The sequence below is a fragment of the Enhydra lutris genome, unplaced genomic scaffold (assembly GCF_002288905.1).
Source record: "Enhydra lutris kenyoni isolate GAN:26980312 unplaced genomic scaffold, ASM228890v2 scaffoldscaffold42, whole genome shotgun sequence".
Lineage (NCBI taxonomy): Eukaryota > Metazoa > Chordata > Mammalia > Carnivora > Mustelidae > Enhydra > Enhydra lutris.
The window spans coordinates 12,306,283-12,332,975 of record NW_019154126.1 but is presented as its reverse complement, the minus strand read 5'-3'; the positions used below and the strand labels follow the sequence as shown (position 1 = coordinate 12,332,975).

Below are 26,693 nucleotides of genomic sequence, written 5' to 3'. Positions count from 1 at the left end.
ATCTTCTTTAGCCTAAGTTATGAGCATACTACATAGATAATTTTATATTCTTTTATCATTGAAACCAGAGTGTAATTTTTCCATGTTTTTAAAATGGCATAAAGTTATTTTTAATAACTGCATAATTTTTGCATATAGTTTTTTATTACTGATTTAATTCCATAGTTGTTGGGCATATAGGTCATTTACAACTTTACTGAAAAATAATTCTTCACTGAACACATTGTTTTGTGGAACACTGTTTGCATTTAGGATTATTTCTGCACAATAAGAATCCTAGGCTCTAGTCACATGGCAAAGGTTATAAAAATTTTTAAGACGCTTGACCAGGGGATGCCTGGGTGGCTGTTGGTTAAGCGTCTGGCTTCGGTTCAGATCATGATTCCAGGGTCCCGGTCCAGCCCCATATCAGGCTCCCTGCTCAGTAGGAGTCTGCTTCTGCCTCTCCCTCTGCCCTTTCCCCTGCTCATGTGTGCATGCTCTCTCTCTCTCAAACAAATAAATCAAATTTAGAAAAAAAAAAAAAAAAGACTCTTGACCAGTATTGCCAAATAGCTTTTGTAACCATTGTACCAGTTTATGGTCTTAACACTAGTGTATTAGGATACCCATCTCAGAAAGTGAAATTCTTAATTAAATGCTTTCTTCTAGGTTTCCAAGTTAGTTGTTACAACAAAGAAAATAAAAGACAGACCAAGTCTTTGAATATAATTTCATCAGTTTCAGCTCCCATGAAGTGAATGTGGCCTTTTATCTCCTTAACCTGCCATTCAGCACTCTCTTGTTTATTCCCTGGGTCAAATGGGGTGATTTTGGTTTCAAGTAATAGAATATCTCCTGTGGTCCAAGGGTTTGTGTGGCCCCCAAATTCATATGTTGAAATCCTAACCCCTGAAGATATTTGTTATTAGAAGGTGGAACCTTTGGAAGGTGATAAGGTCACGGGGGTGGAGGCTTCATGAATGGCCTTTAATGCCCTAATGAGAGGTACCCCAGAGAGCAACCTTGTGCCTTCTGCCATTTAAGGACACAGCAAGAAGGTGGCAATCTGTAGCCTGGAAGAGGGCTATCACCAGCACCTGACCCTTTTGGCACCCTGATCTTGGACTTCTAGCCTCCCGAACTGTGAGACATAAATTCCTCTTCATACCCTGTGTATGTTATTTTGTTACAGTAGCCCAGACAGACTAAGACAATATCCAGTTTTAAACATGGCTTAAATAAGGAGGTAAATAACTTATTTCATAAGAAGCCCTAAGGCATGGCAGTTATTGCAAAGTATAGTAGTTCAGTGATGCTTCTCTCTGAATTTCCTGGTTTTCCTCTCGAGAGTCCAGGTTCGTCATAGTCAGTTCAGAGATCATGTCCTCACAATATCATATCCAGAGATCCTGTCTCATGTCCCTCTTTAAGAGCAGGACAAACTTTCTCAGTAAGTCTCTGGCTCTTTTGGTCGGGGACAGGTCCCTCACTGGTAGGGGGGATGGAACAGCCGGGAGTGGTAGATTAGTCTGTACATACTGTCGTGGCTGGGGAGAAGTCCATAAGGCACAGGGGCACTTCGTTTCTGGACACATTGGAGGTTTTATTAACAGAGAAATGGGGAAGTGTCTGTTGGGGTCTGCCATAAGTCTCGATTCTCATGCCTAATCTCCCATTACCTCCACATAGAGGACATTTTTTCACTCCAGACTCTCAGCTCTATAAGGAGTCTTGTTTACACTTAAAACAGAGTCTGGGCTCAATAAGTATTTGTTGAATGAGTGAATAAATGAACATGATTACTTCACTCTTTCCCCTGGCGGCCTAAATGGAGTCAGATGAATAGTACACACCAAGGATGGTAACTGGGTTTATCTTGTTTGCCAGTTCAGATCTACTGGTAATGGTTTCCAGAATTTAGAAAGGGTTCTGAGGCTATATCCAGGGTTCAATGAGAAAGAATGCTTGATTCGATTATTATTGCCTACAGAGGGTATGGGAAAGGAAGCTGGTAATGTGCATTTCTGGTATAGGTGGTGATTCATTTTATTGTACATTATTGGGTGTGTCCCACCCTCATGAGATGGGTGCTGAGTGCGCTACAGAAATAACAAGATGGCGGGAGGGATACCCTGCCTGGGGAGTCCCTCTTTAGTAGCCAGGTCAAAGATATAAATAAATAGAAGTCTGTTTTCTTGGAATAAAAGCATCTGTTCTTCTAATAATGTTTCTGAAGTTTAAGTAATCAGTGGGGTGATTCAGGAAGTTTTTATGTAGAGGTGATACTGGAACTGGGCTCATAGGTTGGATCTGACTCAGGTCATCTGACTCACTGCTTCCATGAATTAATCTTTACTTGTCCCTTTCTGATCCCAAGTTCTTTCCTCACTTGTCTCCCTTAAGGCAGAAAATAGTAAGACGCCAGTTATAAAATCCATGTTAGGTGTGTTCATGATTTGAATCTTCACAACTCTTCGGGATAGCTGCTACTATCCTGATTTTATAGATTTTATAGATGGGATAATGGTGCAAAGCTCTTGAGAAACAGCGGTGGAACTGACCCACTCAAGCTCTTTCTGATCCAAAGCCAGTTCTCTTAAGGTTTCCCATTGTTCTTATGTTCCATCTCTGTGCTGGATATGATACAAGAAATACAGAATACCTTAAATATTAGCACCATACTTTGGCCAATTCAGTCCTCAGTAGTCAGAGATATACCTTAGAAAGCCAGTCTGGGAAACTTGCAGATTTATACTCACCCATCATCTATGGTGACCAGGTTTTGGGACATACCTCACAGCAGGTACTGCAATAAATTCTTCTGAAGAAGTAGGGACGCCTGGGTGGCTCAGTTGGTTAAATTCTTCTGAAGAAGTATATGGATACACTGGTTATAAATATGATTTTTTAAAGACTTTTTTAATTTATTTGACAGAGATCACAAGTTGGCAGAGAGGCAGGCAGAGGGGACCAGAGAGTCCGATGCACGGCTTGATCTAGGACCCCGAGATCATAACCTGAGCCTAAGGCAGAGGCTTAACCCACTGAGCCACCCAGGCACCCCATAAATATGATTTTTTTAAATGTATTTCATTATACTAACAAAGTGATGTTTTAGAGTGGTGAAATACATTTTCAAGTTCATTGAGTACTTTTTGTATTGTAAGGTTAAATAAGCCTTATTAAAGATAATGTATTTAAAAATGTGTGGTATTTAAAGAGAGAGGCAGGAGAAGGTCTGGCTCCCGGAGCCGGGATTCACTAGTAACAGCGTGTTAACATTATCACTGTACTATAGCGTCTGGTTCTTAGCTTCATGGATCTGGCAAGTCAGTTCTTTAGGATTGTGAAGGGTTGGTAAAAGTTTAGGAACTGGGGTGTCTGGCTGGGTCAGCCAGTAGAGCATGCGACTCTTGATCTCGAGGTTGTGAGTTCAAGCTTCACATTGGGTGCAGAGATTACTTTAAAAAAAGAAAATCTAGGGAACTGATTGATACATGTTAAACAGAATTACACCAGATTGATTGAATGATTGACAAGCCAGCGTGTCAATTTCTTGATTTATAAAGGAGGATATGCCTTTCCAGTGATTGCTACTGTATCATTTACCATGTAATACACCCTCAGCAAATTCGAAGGGAACCACTGTTGGTAGCTTTGCAGTTATTAGCAATATACTTCACTATTTCTTGATATTATATCCACCTTAGATATTATTTCTTGACTTTGTATTACAGTGTTTGAAGATTTAGGTTTTTTTTTTTTTTAAAGATTTTATTTATTTATTTGACAGAGAGAGATCACAAGTAGACAAAGAGGCAGGCGGAGAGGGAGAGAGGGAAGCAGGCTCCCTGCTGAGCAAAGAGCCTGATGTGGGACTCGATCCCAGGACCCTGAGATCATGACCTGAGCTGAAGGCAGCGGCTTAACCCACTGAACCACCCAGGCGCCCTGAAGATTTAGTTTTGTTGTGCCTTCTCTACGTTCATTACAGTTTTTGGTTAAGTGAGAGTCATTAGTTACAATATACTACATTATTGTGGCTGCTGAGCCACAATGTGATTACCTTTTCTTTCCTAATAACCAGGCTCTTTAAATGTGCTTTGTTTTCCATGTGTCTCTCACTAATACCTAGTAACTGTTCAGGAGACAGGTCATAGCCTGTTAGCTATTTCTCTAAATACTCATGGACACTTCCGGATGGATCACTTCCATTTTCCTTTCCTGGATATTTCATTTTAGCAATCCCCCATCGTCCTGTTCCGCCTGGTAGCTCTTCAGGTCTGGTATACAGTTGTCATCCTGATACTTTACTATTTTGTGTTATTTTCTCTCCCTTGGATATCACATTTTTGGGTCTCTTGAGTTACTTGTTTTATTGACTGTCATGCTCTGCAGTGCATAGGAGGAAACACTTTTGAGTCTTTCCATACCTGAAAAAATTTTTTATTCTACTATAGATTTTCCGGGCGGTGGGGTGGGGGCATGAATTGGTTTAGTATGGGATTCTAGGCAGAAGATTTCCCTTGTGATTTTGAAGGTATGGTCTGCTGTCTTCTAGAATGCTGTGAGGTCCTTCGTCATTTTGATTTGTCTTCCTTTATTGTGACCCAGTTTTCTTTATGAATGTTTTTGAGAATTCCTCTTTTATGTCTTATATTTCATGATAGTCCTCTGAATGGCCCAAACATGCTGACTTAGAACAATAAACATTTTGTTTGTCCGTGATTGCTCAGGTGGGTGTTGAGAGACAATTCTCGCATCTCAGTTATTGCTTGTCTTGCACGCAGAGGCACTAAAGCTTTTGTTCTTGACTGTCCTTTCTAGGATGTTTATATAGCAAACAGCTTGGAAGGTAGAGGTAGTGGCTCCCTCCCTAGCAGAGAGCAGGTTTATTTACTGTCTAGTACAGGTAAAGACAAGTGTGTCTGCCCTTGGGTCCCAGACCAAACAGGTTCACCTGCAGCCCATTATAAAAGATGAGGTTCCCTAAATTCAGGGTTCCTCAGTTGTGAGGCAAACCTGGGCCACTCTTTGATCTCTCCTGGGACAGAGGGGCCAGTGGAATCTGATGGACAGATGAAGCTCATGCTTGATGCTGTGCTGTAAGTCAAAGAGTCCTTTGTTTCTAACCTAGGCATCTTGGGTCTTCTGCCAGAGTCCAAGAAACTGTGACGAGCTAGCCTGTTAGCTTGCAAGTAGGGTAAAATCTCAGAACCCCTACGCTTCTTGACACCGGGTGAGTCTTCTCTTGGTCTTGCTAAGATCATGTTGTTGTCATTTGGTGGTTCTGCTGAATACTTAGGTGTTTTAGGGTGGCCTCATTCCCATGTCTGGCCGTTGATGCTGGGCCTCTCTTTCCATGTGGTCTCTCATCTCAGAAGACTACCCTAGCATCTTCACATAGTTGGTGGAAGCATTCCAAACAGGAGAGCAGAGGCTGTAAAGGTTTCTGACACCTAGAATTACATGGTGTCAGTTGGCTACATTTTGTTGGTCATGGTGAGTCTTGAAGCCAGTTTAAATGAAAGGAATGGGGGACATAAATGCCACTTTTTGATGGGAAGAGTGGCAGTCACCCCATAGAGGAGTGTGTCAGACTAGATGGGAAGAATTATTGTGGTCGCCTTTGCAAGTCGCCTGAGTCCTCCCCCACCCCGCATTCACTGTGCTGTGTACTTGGTGAGCCCTTCCATTCTAGAGATGTATTTTTCAGTTTGGGAACATTTAAAAAATACTCTATCTTTGGCAATTTTCTCATATTTTCTGGTTTCTTTTTCTCGAACTCCTGTTATTTAGATACTGAAGCTTGTTGGAATCTCTGAATTGTATCATTCTTTCTCTGTTGTCTCTCTGTCTTCTTAGTTCTTTCTGGGAAATTTCCTTCATTTTGCCATTCATTCTGTTGAATTTTTTTTTTAAATGATAGTATTTATCTGACAGAGAGAGAGAGCACAAGCAAGGGGAGCAGCAGGCAGAGGGAGAGAGAGAAGCAGGCTCCTCGCCAAGCAGGGAGCTTGATGCAGGGCTCAATCCCAGGACCCTGAGCTGAAGACAGATGCTTAACTGACTGAGCTACACAGATGCCCCCATTTTATTAAATTAAAAAAAAATTATTTTTTTATGAGACTGACGCGCTACCTACTGCGCTAACGAGGCACCTAAAAAATTTATTTTTTTAAAAGATTTTATTTATTTGACAGAGAGATCACAAGTAGACAGAGAGGCAGGCAGAAAGAGAGAGAGGGAAGCAGGCTCCTTGCTGAGCAGAGAGCCTGATGCAGGACTCGATCCCAGGACCCTGAGATCATGACCTGAGCCGAAGGCAGTGGCTTAATGCACTGAGCCACCCAGGTGCCCCAAAAAATTTTTTTATTAAAAAAAAATTTTTTTACTGACAGAGCACAAGTGAGCACAAGCAGGGGGAATGGGAGAGGAAGAAGCAGGCTCCCCACTAAGCAGGGAGCCTGACATGGGGCTTGATCCCAGGACTCTGGGATCATGACCTGAGCCCAAGTCAGATGCTTAACCTACCGAGCCCCCCAGGTGTCCCCTATTGAATCTTTAAATAGCAGCTGCATGTTTTCATTTCTTCAGGTTTAATACTGTCCTCTGTTCCTTTTTTTCCTTTATTTGAAAAAAAAAAAAAAAATTATTTATTTATTTTTTAAAGTAGGTTCCCTGTCCAGCAGGCAGCCCAAGATGGGGCTTGAACTCATGGCCCTGAGATCGAGACCTCAGCTGAGATCAAGAGTCAGATACTTAGGGTGCCATGATCCTGGGAGTGCTGGGACAGAGTCAAGCCCGCTTCTCCCTCTGCCTCTGCCTCTCTCTCTCTGTCTTTCATGAATAAATGAAATCTTAAAAAAAAAAAAAAAGTCAGATGCTTAACTGACTAAGCCACCTAGGCACCTCTCCTTTGTTCCTTTCTTACAGCTTCCTGTTTTTCTCTCATGGATGCAATATCTTCTTTTATCTTTTTATTAATGATTTTTAAAAATACTTTTCACCTGGTCCCTTTAATGTCTGTTTCTTATATATTACCTTTTCTCTCTCCTTTTAAAAATACTGTTTTTCATCTTGGAGCCTTTCTTTAGTTTTGTATGATTCTAGGCCTTTATTCCTATTGGACATACACACTCAAACTCATACTCATTCATTCTGTATTCAGGTGAGGCTTGCTGACTAAGAGTGCCAGCAATCAGCAGGTATTGATGGAAGTTTTCCAGTGAATCTTATCTGTAGGTCTGTCCTCTGAGGTGGTTTAGTTTCTACAGAGAAAAGTCTTGTAATCTGTGTGTGTTCTGGGAGCAGGGTGGGAGGAAGGGGACTGGTGGCCTCAGTCAGTGTGACTTTCACATGGCTTCTCAACATACTGTAGCATTTCACCCTCATTTTCCTCTGGGGCATTATGGACCTGAGTCCTTAGCCTCTTTGGTTCATGGAGAAGGATTAATTGTTAGGGTATGCAGGGTGAGGAGGGCTGTGTGCGGACTGACCCTGCTGTGGACACAGGTCACCTGTTGGTAGCCCAGAGCTTCATTTTCCATCATCTGTGGTAGGTCTAGGTTCTGCCTGTTGCTCACTGGGTTATCCTCCTCATTGGCTTTCTGTTTTCCAAACTTTTTTTGCTGTCTCTTTTCTGCAGTTGTCTCCTTTTTGGTCCTTTTTTTTCCCTTGGGATTTTCCCTACCATTTTAGTGGTGTTTCAAGAGGGAGCATAGGATAGAGAACTGCCCATGGTCAACCAGAACCCTCCCCTTCCCTTCTTGAAGTTTCTTGGTACAGATCCTATGCTGGTTCCTGTTCTGATTATTATTGTTTTCATTGATGTCGTGAGTTCTTCACAGGCCAATTATTTGTGGTTTATTGTTTAGAGAGGAAATACTCTGTTTTCAGCCTTTGCTTCCTCCCTAGGCAATGAAGATTGGCTGTTCGCTGGTTCTTTTCAACATGTGCTTTGCTCACAGGCTTCTTCAAAGATAGCATGTCTGAGTCTTTCTCTCTCTGTCTCCCCCACGCCTTTCTGTTGTGCCTGTCCCGATCCAGGGTAATTGTTGACACCAGCCCACATGCTGCGTTGTCACAATATAAGCAAAAGATTCTTGATTTTGCCTCCCTGGGGTATTCCAGCTCTTCGGTAGAACAGCTCTCTGGATGATTCCTTTTGGCTCCTTCATCTCACTTGATTTTCCTTGTCTGTGGTGGCACTTCCTCATATGTCGGGATTCAGAGTTGTAGATGACTGCTCGTGTCCTCAGAGCCGGAGTTGAAGGTTTTCTCTTCCTTGGTTCTAGTGATTTCTGAGAAGAGGGCAGAAAGTGTTTCTTCTGTCTCTTTTGGCAGCGTACTCATTAATTTTATATCAGCTTTTATTAGTTTCTGTCTCAAAAAATGAACTTTTTTTTTAAAGATTGTGTTTATTTATTTGAGAGAGAGAGACAGAGCATGAGTGGGGTGGAGGGGCAGAGGGAGAGGGAGAAGCAGCCTTCCCTCTGATCAGGGAGCCTGACGTGGGACTCTGTCCCAGGAGCCTGATGCCCAGCTTGATCCCAGGACCCCAAGATCATGACTGAGCTAAAGGCAGACACTTGACTGACAGCCACCCAGGTGCCCCTAAAAAATGAACTTTTCCTAACATCCTCTAATTCTGAGGCTATCTTTCTTTATGTTTTTTCCCCTTATGAAATGATGACTACATACATGGTACCGAAGCATTTTTCTTGCTTAATTTTTGTTTTATGTTCTTTTAGGGAAGATCCACCAACACATTCTCAACCAGACAGTGATGATGAGGCAGAAGAAATACAGGTTTGTTCAAAAAACAAAATCCATTCTATAGACTCTTGTAATTTAAATGAGCCCTCTTATGGTTCTGATATTTACATCTTAGCATACATTTGGTAAAGTGAGAAATTATACAAAAACCTCACTTTGATGTGTAGTTTGTCTTCAGAAAGAGGTGTTCTTGTATTTATGTATCAGTTTTAGATGGAGCATTGCTTTTTGGAAGGCCAATACACTATCCACATTTAATATTTTGTTTCTGTCCTCTTCGTGCAGTGGTCGGATGACGAGAACACGGCTACGCTTACGGTAAGAGCAGAGCCATGCTAGTGTGGGGACAGCCTCACACTGTTGCTTAGGATGCTTCAGGGTTTCAGTCCACATCTCTCTCAATCCCTTTTACTCACTATTTCAGATGTATGTTTCTCTGTTGGTTTTGATAGATTACTTTGAAAAATAACTTGAATCATTGTTTATAGGTAAATATGGCCTGCCCTTCTTTCCCTTTGATTTCAAAGGAAGTATTTTAAGTGCATAGTTGGTGCCTTGACTTGTGTCTGGTGAGCTCTGAAAGAAGTAATTAAGCCTAACATTGAGTTTTGAGGTTCCCAGATCTGTGGAACCTGAATTAAAGTAAAATCTATAGTCACTCATTTAAGTATATTTAAATGGCATAAAAATTACAGTTTCTTTCAAAGGAGAGCAGAGAAGTGTGTGGCTTTAACCAATATCATAAAAATGTAGAAGTTGATTGAGTATATTATGGTCTTTGATGCTAAGAATGCTGTTGTCTAATTCAACTTGAAATATATTTTTAATAGAAATACTTTTTAAAGGAATGAGTGTGGTAAAACATGTATTTCTACAAATATAGTAGATAAATGAAACTTATTATAACTTGAGATAAAAGAGAAAGGTTTTTATATAATTTTCTGCAAATATATGTACAGGCACAAGGGAAACTAGTTTTAGGGAAAGTTATAGTCTAATACAACTCTAAATAAGATACTTCTGTTTATTTTAATGGAAGAGAACTGGTATCCACAGTACAAGAAAAGTAAGTGGAGATGCCTAAACCAGTATATTTCCTTAGGTATGAAAAGCATGCCAACATATGCAGAAAGAGAAAGTTTCAATGCCTTATTTTACTCCGGGTATCGTGCAAGTCAGTCCCTCTGCATGTCTGAAAATCCTGTTCAGTTAAACATGCATATTAGTGATCTCTTATATTTAGGGCACTCCAGTGGGTTCTGAACAAAGAGGAATTTGGTTTGATTCCTGCCATTAGCGAGTTTATAAACCCGCAGGGAAAGATGCCTCAGTTTGGGAGTAGATGACGAAGTGCTGTCGGAACATAGAGGGTAACAATTGGAACTGAGGTCATCTAGAAATGGGGAAAGGGAGACATAGTATTTGACCTAGACCCTAAAAGTGGTGAGGATTATCAGTGCCAGCTCATGCTTTCTTTCTTTTTTTTTTTTTTTTAAAGATTTTATTTATTTATTTGACAGATAGAGATCACAAGCAGGCAGACAGGCAGGCAGAGAGAGAAGAGGAAGCAGGCTCCCTGCTGAGCAGAGAGCCCAATGCAGGGCTCGATCCCAGAACCCTGAGATCATGACCTGAGCCGAAGGCAGAGGCTTAACCCACTGAGCCACCCAGGTGCCCCCAGCTCATGCTTTCTAATAGATGGCTAGATAGGGAAATTAATAATTTACATGTGTGTATGTACCAAACTCTATTCACTAAGGACTGGAAGCAGTGATGTGGTGACATCATGGTGGCAGTGAGCATACCTAGTGCCCTGATCTTGGTTTCCAGATACCTTCTCCACTGAAAGGAGTTGAAGCCCTTTGGAGAAAGTTAAGACTGAGGGTAGGAGAGAGAAGATGAACTTGTGACTGTGTCAGAAAGTAAGAATGAGGCAGACATGACAGCTTGAATGGGTTCCTCCTAGCCAAATAGCCGATTGTCAAAACAGGGATATTAATGGAGTATAACCATTTGCTAAGATCCGTGATCTGTGATCCCATACTGACAATTAAATGATTGTATTAAATAAATGGGAGCAGAAGGGAAAGCTCTTTTTATAGTAGAAAAGGCACCAGCTCACAAATGCAGAAGGAATTACGGAATCAGAAACCATCATTTGGCAATCATCACAGTAATACATCGAGTAGATGTTAAAACTAGAGGGTGAATATTAGATGAGAAAGAGGATACTTTAATATTCTCAAGATATTTCCACCAAAATTACTTGTTAATTATAAAGAGGAAAATAGTGACTTTATAGTGGAAAGACCTGGTAGCTGAATGATCATAGTTAACCTTGTCAGTGATGGCGCAGACCTGCATTGTGTACCTCTTGATATGATGCACTAAGAAGGACACACCACCTGCCAAATGTGGATAACCTAAATCAAATCATGAGGAAACCTCCCGCAAACTCCCGCAGCTCTTTGGAAATTATATAGAATAATTGCCAGTACTCTTCAAAAATATCAAGGTCATGAAAGATAAAGGACAACATAAAGAAGGACTATTACAGATTAAAGATCAAGCAGACATGACAGCTAAATGCAGTGGTGTGATTCTGGAGTGGGTCCTTGGTCAGAAAGAAATGTTTTCTTGGGGCACCTGGGTGGCTCGGTGGGTTAAGCCTCTGTCTTCGGCTCAGGTCATGATCTCAGGGTCCTGGGATCAAGCCCTGCATTGGGCTCTCTGCTCAGCAGGGAGCCTGCTTTCCCCCTCTCTCTGCCTTTCTCTCTGCCTACTTGTGATCTCTCTCTCCCTGTCAAATAAATTAATAAAAATCTTTAAAAAAAAAAAAAGGAAATTTTTTCTTTTGCTATAAAGGACATTATTGGGAAAATGGGCACATTTTGAATAAGATCTGTAAATAAGATAATGGTATTCTATCAGTGTTAGCTCCCTGATTTTTTTTTTTTTTTTTTTAGCTCCCTGATTTTGATCATTTTGCTAGGTTCTGTGAAAGAATGTTCCTGCTCTTTTAGGAAACATCCTGAAGTATTTGGGGGTAAAAGGGCAGGATGACTTGTACTTACTTAAAGAATATAAGAAAAAATTTTGTTATTTATATGTGTGTATATATAAGTAAATGCACACACCTGCATAGACCTGTGAGAGAAAGGTTTGGATGTGGAATGATAAAACAAACAGGGTAAAAGACTGGCTGAAGAGTATATGGAAATTCTTGCTACTCTTCTTTTAATGCTTTCTGAAATTATTTCAAAATAAAAAGTTACTAAATGATTTGGGTTTTGCTGGGTGGAACTAGATGTTGTTGAGCAGGAGAATATTCATGGTGGAACACTCTTAGTAGAGGAATCTGGGCCAGGACCCAAGGAGGAAAATATAAGGTATTGATGAATGGTAAGAGTCCATTAATCTAGATACAGAAACACTGAATTAAAAATGGGAAAACAGGGGCACCTGGGTGGCTCAGTGGGTTAAGCCTCTGCCTTCAGCTCGGGTCATGATCTCAGGGTCCTGGGATTGAGCCCTGCATCGGGCTCTCTGCTCAGCGGGGAGCCTGCTTCCCTCTCTGTGCCTGCCTCTCTGCCTATTGTGATCTCTGTCTGTCAAATAAATAAATAAATAAATAAAAATACATTTAAAAAAATGGGAAAACTCCATTGAGGTGGGTAAATCTCAAAAGCAAGAGCAGTTTGCTAAAAGTATACGTATCAATGACAGCAGTTGTATTAAATTTTTAAAATGCTGTAATTTATGGACAGGCACATATTATCATTCAGTATAAATCATGACTCTAGAAGAATATGTCCAAGTCTGTAATGCTGGTTGCCTGTGGGGAGGAGAGGGGTGAAGATTAGGGAGGAGAGTGAGCAAGTAAGGAGCTTCATTTGGTTTTGTTTGTTTTTTAAAGATTTTATTTATTTGAGAGGAGAGAATAAGAGAGAGAGAGAGAGTGCAAACAGAGAGTGAGCATGAGAAGGGGGAGGGTCAAAAGGAGAAGCAGACTCCCCGCGGAGCAGGAAGCCTGATGTGGGACTCGACCCTGGGACTCCAGGATCACGACCCCAGCCGAAGGAAGTCGCCTAACCAACTGAGCCACCCAGGCGCCCTAGGAGCTTCATTTGCGTTGTAACCTTGTCCCCTTAAGAAATTTAAAGGTCTGGGTTAAGTATACCAAATTGTTGAATGTATGAATCCAGGAACACAGGTATATATATATATATACATACATACACACATATGTGTGTGTGTGTGTGTGTGTGTGTATATATTTATATATATATATATATGAGATATTTTAAAAATTTCATGATTAAAAAAAAGAGGAAGAAATACCCTTTCTGAATGGGTATGGTAGGTGTAGTTGGAAAGATGGAGTTTGGATTACAGAAAGTCCCCAGATATGATGAAAAATGTGGATTTTATCAATCACAACAGGAACCTTTTCCTGGAAAACTGAGGTGTATTGCATATTTAAAATCAACTCTTTGAGCTATGAGCTTAAAAGAATTCTATTAGTTAAATCTGTTGAAAGATAATTTTCAGAAAGGTAGACTCATGACTCCCATACTAATATAAAAATCTTTAACACATGTTGAAGTTTTTATTTAACTCATGGGGGATCTAAACAGATGTTTTAAGTGGCTCCAAAGGGAATGCAATGGACAGACACATTTATAGATCAGAAATATTGAAATGAATATGTAAATGAGGCAAAATTGGTTTTGCCTCTCAAGGGTGGCGGGGCAGGGGAGACATTTGGCTCTCTATCAAGCAGGGTAGAATTTTTATGTCCATAGAAATACTTTTCATTGTTATCACTTAACGTACGTGTCAAGTTGTAAAACAGCTCATAGACCTAGCTAGAATCCGATCATCCAAAGGGTGTGCTATAGGTAGATAATACATAGGTCTTCCACTGAAGCACATGTTTTTCTCCACAATACGTAAACTTTATAATTTAAGTTTGTTTTAGGATCCTGACAGCAGGATTTCCTGAAGTTGAGTAATTTGAGGATTTGAGGGAATCTGTCACCTCTCATAATACATAAAATATAAAGCAATGGGAAATTTTATGGGTTAGGAAAATTGTTTTGTCTTTGAAAGTTGAATCCTTCGTGTTGTAAAATTTATATAACTACACTATTCATTGAAAATATTGCTAATGCAGATTTTATTTTTTTTAAAGATTTTATTTATTTATTTGACAGAGAGAGACACAGCGAGAGAGGGAATGCAAGCAGGGGGAGTGGGAGAACGAGAAGCAAGCTTCCCGCCGAGCAGGGAGCCCAATATAGGGCTCGATCCCAGGACACTGGGATCATGACCTGAGCTGAAGGCAGAGGCTTAACCCACTGAGCCACCCAGGCGCCCCACTAATGCAGATTTTAGATAAGTGTTTTTATGGATAGTACCCTAGTAACTGAGCCACATCAGCAACTTCAGCCGGTCGTAAGGAAATTATTGGCTCAACATACATCATAATTCCTTCTCATGGGGAGAGGCAAATGGTAGGTAAAGGACTCAGGCTGTACTCATTTTGAAAGCCTCTCTGAATGGCAGCTGTTTGATTTCCTGTGTCTAAGCTGAAGATGTCACAAGGAAGATGACACGGTTGCAGATACTGAAGATGCTGCCAGCCTGTCTGGACAGCATAGACATTTGTAGGCGAGAGGAAGGGGATCCAGTCTGCTGTGATTTCTCCCTTTACTCACTAGCCTACTGCTTAAAGCTGGTTTCTAGTTTGAGGGATAGGTCACCTATTATTTTAAACTGACATTTTTTGCTATGTTTCCTAGATTCTTAACACAGTTTTCTTTCTGTCGTAGCTGGATTAGATCATGGGGGTTAACAGAAGCAGTGTGTATTAATTAACGTTTTTTGCCTCTACGGAAGAACTCATTACTGGACTTTCTCAGAATATGCAGTTGCCCAGTAGGGGGCGGCAGATATAAAGGGATAATGTGACTGGCAAACCTGTTAATGTTTTTGTATTCTGTCCCCTGCAGACCCCACTTCCGCATCTCAGTCCCCTTTTCTCTGCTAATGTTCATGTGCTCCTTAGCTAGGGACATAAGGCTCACAGAAGAGTGTTTCTTCATACTGTTTCTCTTGACTTCCTGGTTGAAATGACACTCTTACGTTTTGGTTACTTATATAAACTGCATTTTAAAATCAACCCAAAAGGAAAGAACATTTAAACTGCACTACAGTCCTGTTTTTGAGTTTTGTTTATATTAAAACTTGTCTGGAAATAGCAGTGTTTAAATACAGTTAAGCATATCATTTATTTCTCATTCTCATGAAGGCTTTTGGGGATATGCCCAAGAATCTTTTCCTCTAGATGGAAAGGCTTCTGGCCCTTTAAATGTGAGGTGTTATTTCGGAGTGTTGGAGTATGGGTACAGGTGACATTCCATCTGTCTCTCCACTTAATAACTGTTAGTTCTGTAGATGTTAAGAGAACCATTCAGTCCTTCCTCACATTCCCAGGTGCCTCGTGACATCTGTCTTTTAAGCTTCCTGGGTTTTGATTGTTTTTTGGAAAGTACCATTTGGGCACTCGTTTTTTTTTGTTGTTGTTGTTTTGTTTTTTTGGGGGTTTTTTTGCCTTTCTGGTAAATATTTGATCATTGATTTTATTTAGCTCAGTTCAGAAATTCTGATAGTAATTTGTATTCTAACTTATTTTTAACATGCCTAATTGTTTAACCTTGAGATTTTGATCTTGTTTTCTGTATTTATTGTGCTGTTATCAACCTGCCCAAATGATTTCTCCTTTCTCTCTGTAGGCACCGGAATTTCCCGAGTTTACCACGAAAGTCCAAGAAGCTATCAATTCCCTGGGGGGCAGTGTATTTCCTAAGCTTAACTGGAGTGCCCCAAGGGTAGGAACACATCAGTAAATCTCTCAGCTGTTTGAATATTCTTTGTTTTGCTATTCATTTCCTTTTATATCCCCACAGAGGGTCTAATTTTATTTCTAATTCTAGGGAAAACACTGTGGTATTTATTTTTATTTTTCCCCCTCTTACTTTCCTGATTTTCCACGTTCCTGAGTCTGTAAAATACTATATAGTTTGCCAGAAGAAAGTTGCAGCCTCTTACGTTGCTGATCGTACTAGAACCCGAGGAAGGCCATTCTCTGCCTCTTTCAAAACTTTAGCTGTTCAGTGTAACAGAGAAATTTTTCTCTGTTGAAAAATAATGAAAATTAAAAAGTAACAGGACCTAGACATAGAGCCATTAAAGAATTCAGCTGACATTTTCTTAAATTGTATTTTATCATTATGACATGCATTGACAAGTTGTTTTTACGTCAAGGTCTGTGGAAAAATTTGGTCTTTTTTCTAAACCAATAGAAAACAACTATGGCAGCAGAGTTCATTTAAAGACTCAAAGATTTACCTGCATTTTCAAAAATCATCCCGTGTGCCTTTCTTTTCTTATTCTAAAATGAATGACAAATTGTACCTAATCTAGCCTTTATTTTTACTGGTTAAAATTAGTTATGCATGTCCATCACTTAAATTTTTAAAAGATCTGGACTCTTGCTCCCCAAACCAGCAGGTCCTGATACTTCCTTCGCTTTGCCATTTCTTATTCCTCAGAGGCAATGGCTGTCACTATTTCAATGCTTTCTTTTGTCATTTTCCTTTACTATTTTAGCTGTCAGTATTCATTATTACTGCCCACTCAGAAATGAGAAGGTTCTGCTCTCTCTTCTCCCATTCTCGCTACTTTATATTCCACTCTCCTCAGCTGAGTACTGTCATGTATTGATTAGGTCAGGTTGTAGTGTCTCTGATGTTCTGGTAACGCAGACTCTGTGCACATCTGATAGGTAGGATCATTCAGTGTTCCTGTTCTCTGCGCATCTCTATAGGATGATTTCGTGTTCTTGTTCACTCTTCTGTTCTCCCTGGAGTTCATGGTTTCCTGTGCATCTACCATTATTTCAGTGGAATTAAATCTCTGGTCAGTGTACCATTCTCAACCAGAAGTTCATCATCTTTTTCACTGGGAGAAATTGTAAAGAGGTTATTATAAAGAAGTTATTCAATCCCATTTTTAGTTTTATATGAGCAGTAACTTGAATCATTTCTTACTGCTGAACTGGGCTGAGGGTTTACACTTAAGAATGACAGATTATTTGTGGTTTGAAGTTGTTCATTTATTCATTTATATTTTACTTTTTGTGTGCCTACTATGTGCCACTGCTGTCTTTCGTGTGTGGATAATTAGATATTTTTTTGCAGTTTTCTCGAAATTAGATACTGCCCTGTGTCTGATCTATGGGAGAAGTATGTTTAATAAATGACTTAATTATTCTGTCATTTTTAGGCATGTTTTGCTAAGCCTTATGCCTAGTGTGCCTGCTCTTCTTACCTTTTTTCTGGTTCATATGTATGAGACATTCACCGTTGAAAGCTGTAATGGTGCATCTCATCTCCTCTCTCCCTGATTTGGTAGACATGGGTCTGAACTGCTCTAGCCCTCACACTTCAGGTGTCCCAGCTCTCACTGCCCAGAAGCAAGAAGGGATCTCCTTTTTCTTAGAGAGTAGCCAGTCGGGCTCTTTCTTTACACCTTGATCTTTTAGCTGAAGTGTCAGCACTTCTGATACTTTTTCCCCCCTCTTTCATCATCAGTAAGACAAACGCAGGGAAGTGCTGGGGCCTGAGTGGGAAGGTAAGGACCTTACCAGCTCCGTGTTCGTAACCCAGCATGCAGTAGCCCTGCTCTTGGCCGTTTAGAAGTACGATTTGACACTGGACAGTATAGTTAAAATGTCTCACCTGAATTTTTTCTTTAAATGTAATGTGCATGGAGCACTGGTCGTGGTGCAAAAACAATGACTACTGTTACGCTGAAAATAAATTTAAAAAAATTAAAAAAAAATGTAATGTGCATTATCAGTTTTGTATATGGGCCTGAACCTCATTCAAAGCAACTGACATGGAATATATGCTAAGTTGAGTGTGCTTTATCATTATTATTTAGGATGCATACTGGATAGCAATGAACAGTTCTCTGAAATGTAAAACCCTCAGCGACATCTTTCTGTTGTTCAAGAGTTCTGACTTCATCACTCGTGATTTCACTCAGCCGTAAGTATGTCTCTTGATCTCCCATGTCAGTAGTTTCTGTACTTAGGAGAGTTTTGCTGAAGGCAACGTCCCATTTCTTCTAGTACTGTTGAAAAAAACAGTTCCGGGTTGCCTGGGTGGCTTAGTCGGTTAAATCATCTGACTTTGGCTCAGGTTGTGATCTCAGGTTGGGATTGAGCCTCATGTCCAGCTCCCTGCTCAGTGGGAAGTCTGCTCTCCCTCTGCCCCTAAACCCTCCTCTCACTCTTGTCTCTCTCTCTCTTTCAAATAAATAAAATCTTTAAAAAACCAACAACACAATAACAGTTCCATATAATAACACCTATTAAAGCAAATCTTTCTTTTCCTTTGATAGTAAATGAGCTACAATGAATATATGTAAATATTTGTATCTGTCCATTAAATATTTTGGCAGTTTTTTTCTCATTATAAAATCAGCATATGCTTATAGAAAAATAAAATTAGGAATTCGAGCTAAACAAAAACAGGAAATGTGGAAGGACCCATGATCTCACCATAGTTGGTTTTATGTACTTCCGGAATTCTTTCTGTGCATATGTATAATATAGGTATACCAGTCTCTAACCATATTCTGACATTTTAGCACAAAAATGGGATCATGTAGTTTGTATTGCTTCGTAGCTTTCAGTATATAGCTGACATCTTAACGTGTCTTTAAATACTTATGTGTGTCACTATTTAAAATTACTTTAATGGTATTCCGCTGGACAACTGCAACATGATTTGTTTGATCAGCCTTCTATTTTATAGAGTCCTACAGTGAATTTCCCTGAGCTAAATTTTCGTGGATGTTCCTAATTTTTTTCTTAGAATATATTTCTAGAAGTGGCATTGCTATTTTCCTTTCTTTGCTAGTTACTCTTTAGCTAAAGAGCTCATAGGCAGGTAACCCACCTGCACTGTTGACCTGCTAGTGAACTCTTCAGGCTCTCTCATTCTGTCGTAAAGTAGGTATTCTTTTAGAATTCCCCTCTTACCATTGTAAACAGACCAGTTATCCCACTTAAACTAATACTTAAACTGATCTCTAAATTAAAGCATATCACAAAATCCAGCAACTAAACAGGTCAGTAGGGGTGGAGGTACTGTGTATCCTTGGCACCTCTTCCCCATCCGTTCATGTAGTCTGTCCTGCCCATTCACCCCATTTCAACTTCAGATCCTTTTTTGAGGAGAAGCCTGGCACAAGAAAAAATAAACTCACTGTGTATCAGTTGTGTACCTGGTCTTTTGCCTCTGAGTTCTGCAGCTTGGGCATTGGTTTTAGTATTATAATAATGAAGGGAATGAAGTTTGGTGATAATAAATGAGTCTGGTTAAATTGTCAATTTATTGTAAAAGTGTTTACCTGTGTTGATATTTCTGGTTCATTTACGGAGAAAAGCTTTATATTGTCTTGAGATCTCATTGTCCGCCTCTTGTGGTCACGTTGGCACAGATGTTACTAGGTGTTCGGTGGCCCTTGTTTTAGTAATAATGCTGCAGCATTTCCCTTCTAGGAGAGGCTCTCTGATTCGAGGAAGTTGTTGCTATCTTCTTTGTCCATTATAAAGCTTTTAAATACCTAATGCTTTAAGTAAAGATGCCTTAAAATATATTACATTAAAAATGCTCTGTATGTGTTAGTTCATCAGATAGGGGTTTCCCCGTTCCTTCAACACCAGTTGAAGTGACAGTATGAGGACATCTTTTCTTTTTCAATAATTACTGTAAGTCGCTTTTAATTCTCTGTGGCTAAAAGTTTTTTAAGTCATTGCCCTTGGTGACCTTCTGCTGCTCTGTAGCCCACCTCTGCCTCTTTGTCATGCATGAATCTAGTGGGAGTCCAGTAGAAGGTAGAAATACCAGTCAGTTGTCTGGCCTTCTGTGCTTTGGCTTGTGCTTCTTGGCTTTGTGCTTTTGCATGGGAGGGCAGTTAAATCAGCAAGTGAATTTGAGGCCTAGGATTAAGAGTGTTTACCTACAGAATACCATGCTTCTCCTCGTCTAAATAATTGGGAGTTGGCAGGAACAAACCCCAAGCACCAAGCTTGCAGCCTTTCAGCCTGGCGGCTCTAATTAGTCACCCTCTTCTGGAAGTATTCCTGTGTACAGTAACCAGTTGAGGAACTGCAGAGCTGTAAGTCTTGTCGCCATAAAAATCTGTATTGATGAGATCTTTAGTGGAAGAGGAACTTCTGTTGCAGAGGCCTTTCAGGACCCCTGAAAGAGTAAATGTGGAGTGTAATTCTTTATAGACAAGATTGTGTCAATGATTTAATCTCTTTCCTTCTGTCTGCTAGAAAATCAAGGCCTAAATCTGCTTGGTTACTTTTCCCACAAACTAGTTAGTAGAACCAAAACCAGAATATAATTTCAGTAATGCCATTCTAAATGGTTTCTGTATTTTCACTTAGTAAAGTCATAAATTCCTTTCAAAAATGCTTCAAATTAAAATACAGAATATCATAAAGAATTTTATTTTGTAAGAATTTATCATAAATAAAAACAATAAATACAAATGTAGACTATAAAAAGACATTGTGGCCTTATAATATAATTATCTGTAATACGTAGAAGATTATATAAAAGTGACATTATATTGTTTATACTATTTTGGGGCTTACCTCAAAAAAAGAAAGCTATTCCAGTCAGGATTGCAAGCTAACAGAAGGCCAACTAAAAGTATTTTACACACACAGAGTTTTTAAAAATATATTACCTAACAAGGACTCTGGAATGTGGGTATTTCTGGGGTTCATTGAGCTGGTCCTCAAGGTCCCCAAGGAGCCAGGCTCTTCAGTTTTTCCCCTATGCTCATGCTTGGCTTACTGGTGTGGAATTTGGGATTATCACCTACTGGTTACAAGATTGCTGCTATACTTCTGGGCATCATGTGAAGAGACAGCAGTATCTGAGCCAAAAATAGAAGGGGTGGTTTGTTTCCTCTCACTCCTCTCTGTACATGAGCAAGTAAAGCATTCTGGAAGCTTCCCGAGAGACTTCTTCCAGGCTCATTGGTCACACAGTGACCCAGCCTAATCCAGCAGTTGGCAGAGGGAACAGAAATGCAACGACTGGTTTAGACCGGAGCTGTCAGACGTTAGCATGCATCAGGAGCATCTGAAGGGTTTGACGAAACACAGATTGCTCGTCCCCTCCCCGAGGTTCTGGCCCAGTAGGCTGCGAGTGGGACCCGAGAATATAATTTCTAAGAAGTTCCCTGGTTTCCTGATGATGCTTGTGCAGGCCCATCCCTTGAGAACTGCTAAGATTAAGCAACACATGCCTCCCTGGGATTCCGGAGGGGCCTGCAGAATACCAGTGCTTCCTGATCCAGCAATCACAGTTGTGTTAGCAAGGATGGAGGCTGGGGATAGCTCGAGGGAGACAAGCAGTACTATCTGTCACAGTTGTAAGCTGATACAGAATATTAAGTACTTTTGTTTTTCCTGTTCCTCAACTGGTTATTGTACACAGGAAGCTTTTGAAGCTTTAAAAAGTGGAAGTTGAAGTATGACACATTAACACAATCTGTCTGCACTAGACTCCCTGAGCAAACTATTTGTCCAGATATATACGTTTCATGTCCAGATATATACGTTTCATATATACGTTAGACTTGTTGAGTCTCAAGCCTGCTTTCAGTAATTATTTTATTGATTAAGTGTCACTTCAGTAGGCCAAGGCAAGAAAATAATATCCGGTATTCAACTGGCATTTGGAAGAAAGAGCTGAGCAAGTGAAAAAATAAATCCATTAAGTGTTTCTCTGAGGGATTTGTCACCCACAAGATAGATTTGATTAGAGGTCAGGAAATTTCACTTGTCTTAGTAATTTAACTCAGCTCTGCTTGACATAATTTGTATGCATTCTTAAGATTATCACAAAACTTGTTATTAATCCTAAAATTCAGCAAGTAGTCTCAGGAGTACAATTTTGTGTGTAAGTTGGACTAATAGAACCTTTACCTTGTGATTTTTAGGGCCCATTTAATGAGGTGACACTTTTTCTTCTGTGGATTGTTTTAATTTTAGATAGCATATTTTCTCTCTTTTTGAAGAGGAATTCTACAAGAATTCAGATGAACATACCCAGTGATCCTTAGTTCAGTCTCGTTTTACTTTTATCTTTGTTTTTCCACCACCAGTGAAATCTGTAATGGAATCTGTGCACCAGTACTCAACTTAGTTCTCTTGGATCCTCATGAGCATTAGTCTACAATACCAGCAACACTGATGTTTAAGGTTCCATGGCTCTGCATTGTGTGTGTGTGTGCACGCCCATAATTTACACTTTTTCTTAAACTTAACAAGTGTTTACCATGAGGTATAATGTAACCTTCCAACTTTTGATAAAAGCTTACCAATGAGACTTGTGCCCCAGTAAGTATCTAGGATGGTATGCCACTTTAAAACATCAGTGATTGTGTTTACTGCCACTTCAGAAAGCTTTAATGAAAATGTTTTCTTACTGCTTATAAAAATGGTCAAATTGTGATCTCAGCCAGTGGACTAAGGTAATACGTCATTTGCCTAGAGTAAATTCATACAGATATTATTCTCAAAGTATACCCCTAGTGTGATTCTCCTTCCCCCACTCCTACCATGTGTCTGGCCCAAATTACAGGCCCAAGTCATATGCTTTGAGTAGGTAATATTGTAAATCTGTATGTCCAGTGCCAGAATCTCACCCCTTAGCCCCAACACACAGAATTCATTTTCAACTTAGATGTTTTCCACTAGTATCATCTATTTTCATCTCCATCTAGCTCTTTCTTATATAGTCTATTTCTGAATTGTAGCACAACTCAGCATAGTACAAGCACATGCATCCTCTTCTGGTCCTCTCCTCCTTTACTTATAACAAAGCATGGGACACATTCTGCCTCATCTGTATACTAGAGTATAGTATACAGAGCCTTCGGCTCTTCTCTTTATTATTTTTGTACCTGAGAATTTTTTTTAGTTTGTGATTCCCATTGTAGATAATGTAGCATTCATCATTTAATAACATTTGTGTATATTTGGCGTTTTAATGGGTAGCTAGAGGAGCTGTAATTCAGTATAGGAGCCTCCTTTCCATCCAGATTGTAAAGCAGTGACTTAGATTTAGTACTACTTTCTGTTGTTACCTTGTTGAAAATTTTGGTCAAAGAAATCTTCCAAGTTATAATAAAATACTTACCCAGGAAAATAAATTAAGAAGTGGGATTTAAAAATACACACACACACACACACACACAAAATAAGCTCCTAAGTGTACATGAAAATGGTTAGTAGATACTAATTATAGCTAGACTGTTCAGGTTGGCAGAGATGTTTAAATGAGATTCAAAATGTTCTAATTTGTAATTGTAAAAGAACTTTAAGAAACTGATCGTTAATTTCTGGTTTTAGCTAAGTAGCAGGCAAGATAACCTGAAAAATCTTTTGTTACAAATTATCTAGAGATGCTCGGTAAAATATTAACTATAACAAAAATTTAAATGCATAGCTGAATTCAGGAGAAACAAAAGGCAAATCCCAGTTGCAAGAAATGTGAAGAGGATAGAAAATTAGAGGGTTAGGTAGAGAAGTCTTTTAGGGGTCATTATCAGAACTGATAAGGGACATAACTTTTAATCCCTTTATGGGACTAGAGGCTAAAGTGAAGCCAAAATAAAGTGAAGATTTGGAAAAGAGACCGTTTTTATCTTCCGTAAAGGATGAACAAGAAAAAAATTCATCCATTGGCACAGAGAGAGGGAAGCAGGACTGAAAGTTCTTGGGCTTTAGCTTTTTGGTTTAAAAGTTTGAAACCTCAGGCCTTTGTCTCATGAACTTCGAAAAACAGAATTTTAACCACCTGCCTGTTAGAGATCTCCCATTAACTAAGAAATTGATCTAAAAGTCAGTCCTCCAGTCATTTTTACCCTTGAGGCGCCTAGAAGATGCAAATACAAAGTGCTCTGGGAAGACTCCACAACCCAGGCCTTGGGGGACCCCCAGAGAAATGAGCCACACCAAATAAGTGCTCATGTAGGAATAACAAGATCTGTGAGAAAACAGCACATCGTGCCTCAAGGTGAGACAGTGGACTAGAGGAGGAAGTAGAGCTGTATGAATTTAAAATAACAGAAGTTTCAAAGATAATAAAAAGGAAGTATTTTAATTAATTAAACTCATAAAAAGAATTGAGACTCTTAGAACAAATTTTAGGTCCATTAATTTATATTTAAGGATTGTAAAAATTCCAGGGTTGTTAGTACCCTAATTACCTTATTTTTGCTTTTTAAACCTACCTCCTCCAGAATGTAAATGGAATCTAAATATTCACACACAGCGTTCTGTGCAGTATTTCAGCTAAACTCTTGAAAATGCTATTACTGACCTTTACATTCGGGCTTAACTAGCTGGCTCTGTACTCTTCTCTTGCAGGAACTGTACTGGGCCATCTGGTTAATCATCTTAATAAGAAAAAGCCTTATACAATAATCTCACATAGCACAGACATTCTCACTTCTGCTTTCTGAAACTAACCAGGCTTTTAAAATAACACTAAATGTTAAACCAATCAACACTTAAAAAAATAAATGTTATAGGATGGGAGAATGCAACTATGCATTAAAACATACTTGTTTTAAAGTAGCAATATGAAGATTAATCAAGGGCTGAAATCAGTATTTGTAGGAGTATCAAAACATTAAAAACATTAGATAACGAAGATCTGTGTTTTGGAATTGTGTCTGTTGGGTTTCCTGTAGTATTTTAAAAATAGGTAGATATAGGATCTTAATCCACCTTGTTCTTTATAGAATAACAACAATATTCTATCCTCTATTATCAGATTTCCAAAAACTATGGCACCCATATGACTAAATCACATTTCAAGGGGCGCCTGGGTGGCTCAGTCAGTTAAGTGTCTGCCTTCGGCTCAGATCATGATCCCGGGGTCCTGGGATCGAGCCCCACATTGGGCTCTCTGCTCAGCAGGGAGCCTGTTTCTCCCTCTCACTCTCTCATATGCCCGCCCTCCCTACCCCCCGCTTGTGCTCTCTGTCAAATAAATAAATAAAACCTTTTAAAAAAAAAATCACATTTCAAGAATGAGAATGAGGGTTGCCTGGGTGGCTCAGTGGGTTAAAGCTTCTGCCTTCGGCTTAGGTCATGATCCTAGGGTCCTGGGATCGATCCCGAATCGGGCTCTCTGCTCTGAGGGGAGCCGGCTTCCTCCTCTCTCTGCCTGCCTCTCTGCCTACTTGTGATCTCTGTCTGTCAAATAAATAAATAAAATCTTTAAAAAAAAAAAAAAAAGAATGAGAATGGTACTATACTTCCCACTAAGATAATGCCATTATTTTATTCAAATTCCTTTGTCATTTCTCTACTTCTGTCTCCATGTATGTTTTAGATACATTTAAATTAAGAAAATATAGTTCAGTTTTATCATTGATAATGAATTATTGGTTAGTTGGAAGTCAAAATGTTATCTTTTTTTTTCTATTGAGGTATAATTGACATAATGTTATATTAGTTTTAGGTGTACAACGTAGTAATTCCATATTTGTATATGTTATAAAATGTAAAATATTAACTTTTAAAGTAAACTTGAATTGGTTTCCTACAAAGGCAATACATGTACACTTTGTACTTTTATGTATTTTTTAATTCCTCAAAATTAAAAGTTGGAATAAAAGTATATATATCTGTTTTAAGGATAAAAAGAAATTTTTATAATAGAATTCATAAAATAGCATTTTTTTACTAATTAAAAGGTGACAAACTAGGAAAAAAGGCAAGGAACCTTTTGAAATGAAAAATTTATTATGTGGAACTATTAAAGATGATCAAGGACTTTTTTTTTAGATGCATCTGGTATTTATGGTGTTTTGGTTTTTTTAGCTGAAATTCAAGAGCTTTAACAACAGCTTTTTTTTTTTTTTTTTTTTTTTTTTTTAAGAGAGAGAGCTCACATGTGCAAGGGCGGGGTGGGGCAGAGGGTAAGAGAGATCAGCGGACTCCACACTGAACATGGGGCTCGATCTCACAACCCTGGGATCATGACCTGAGCTGAAATCAAGAGTTGGATGCTTAACTGACCGACTAACCCACCCAAGTGCCCCAGCAGCAACTCTAGAACCTCCATCCTTGCTGGTTTAGTGCCCTCCCTACCACTTATTTGATCTCTTACCTTTCAGAGCCTTGGTATCCTCCTGTGGTAAACATTGATATTAATAGCACTTTCTCATAGGATTATTAGTGCCTGTTCATTAATACAGAGAAAACCCCATTGCTTTTCAACAAAGCACATTGGGTGTACTTTGTATTTCAGATTATATCTGCCCATGCCCAGTTGTTAGTAGAAATAAAGGTTTTTTTCTGAGAATCTCAGCCAACCAACTAAATTGGAGTTGCTATTATTTCTAGTATAAATTACAAATGATTACAGAGAATTCCAACCTAATCAAATATTCAGAGGAATTGAAAAGCTTTTCAAACTCAGTTTTACTTGTAAATTGCTTAAGTGATCTTCAGAAGTATTTTTTATTTTCTTTATGTGGGGTTTTCTTTTTAACAAAAATGTCTCTCGATTGCAAAGTTTTACTTACTCTTTAATTTTAGGTGTTCTCCAAGTTTCTGTCATCTGCCTGAGGTGATCGCTTCTATTTACTTTCTGGACTTTAGCTCTTATACCTATGTGATTACCTCCAGATAATTATCTACAAGTCCTCCCTCTCTTTCAGTTTTGTTTTTCCTGGTTGCTTCCTACACATCTGTGTGTGGTTCTCAGGATGTTTCCAGTGCTCCACATACAAACATTATTCTCTCCCATCTT

At 39.3% G+C, this 26,693-nt stretch overlaps 1 protein-coding gene across 3 annotated transcripts in view; it reads left to right on the top strand.

Moving 5' to 3' along the window:
* The window catches only part of LOC111155611 (cell division cycle 123), a 55,850-nt gene that overhangs the window by 10,277 nt on the left and 18,880 nt on the right, over positions 1-26,693 (top strand). For all 3 annotated transcript variants that reach the window (XR_002641151.1, XM_022515876.1, XM_022515877.1), the window contains exons 3-6: positions 8,736-8,793; positions 9,046-9,078; positions 15,558-15,653; positions 17,770-17,876. Coding sequence is in view for 2 of the 3 variants with exons in the window: in XM_022515876.1 (XP_022371584.1) it covers positions 8,736-8,793; positions 9,046-9,078; positions 15,558-15,653; positions 17,770-17,876 (294 nt within the window). In the remaining variant the exon portion in view is untranslated. The remainder of the gene's footprint in view (positions 1-8,735; positions 8,794-9,045; positions 9,079-15,557; positions 15,654-17,769; positions 17,877-26,693) is intronic.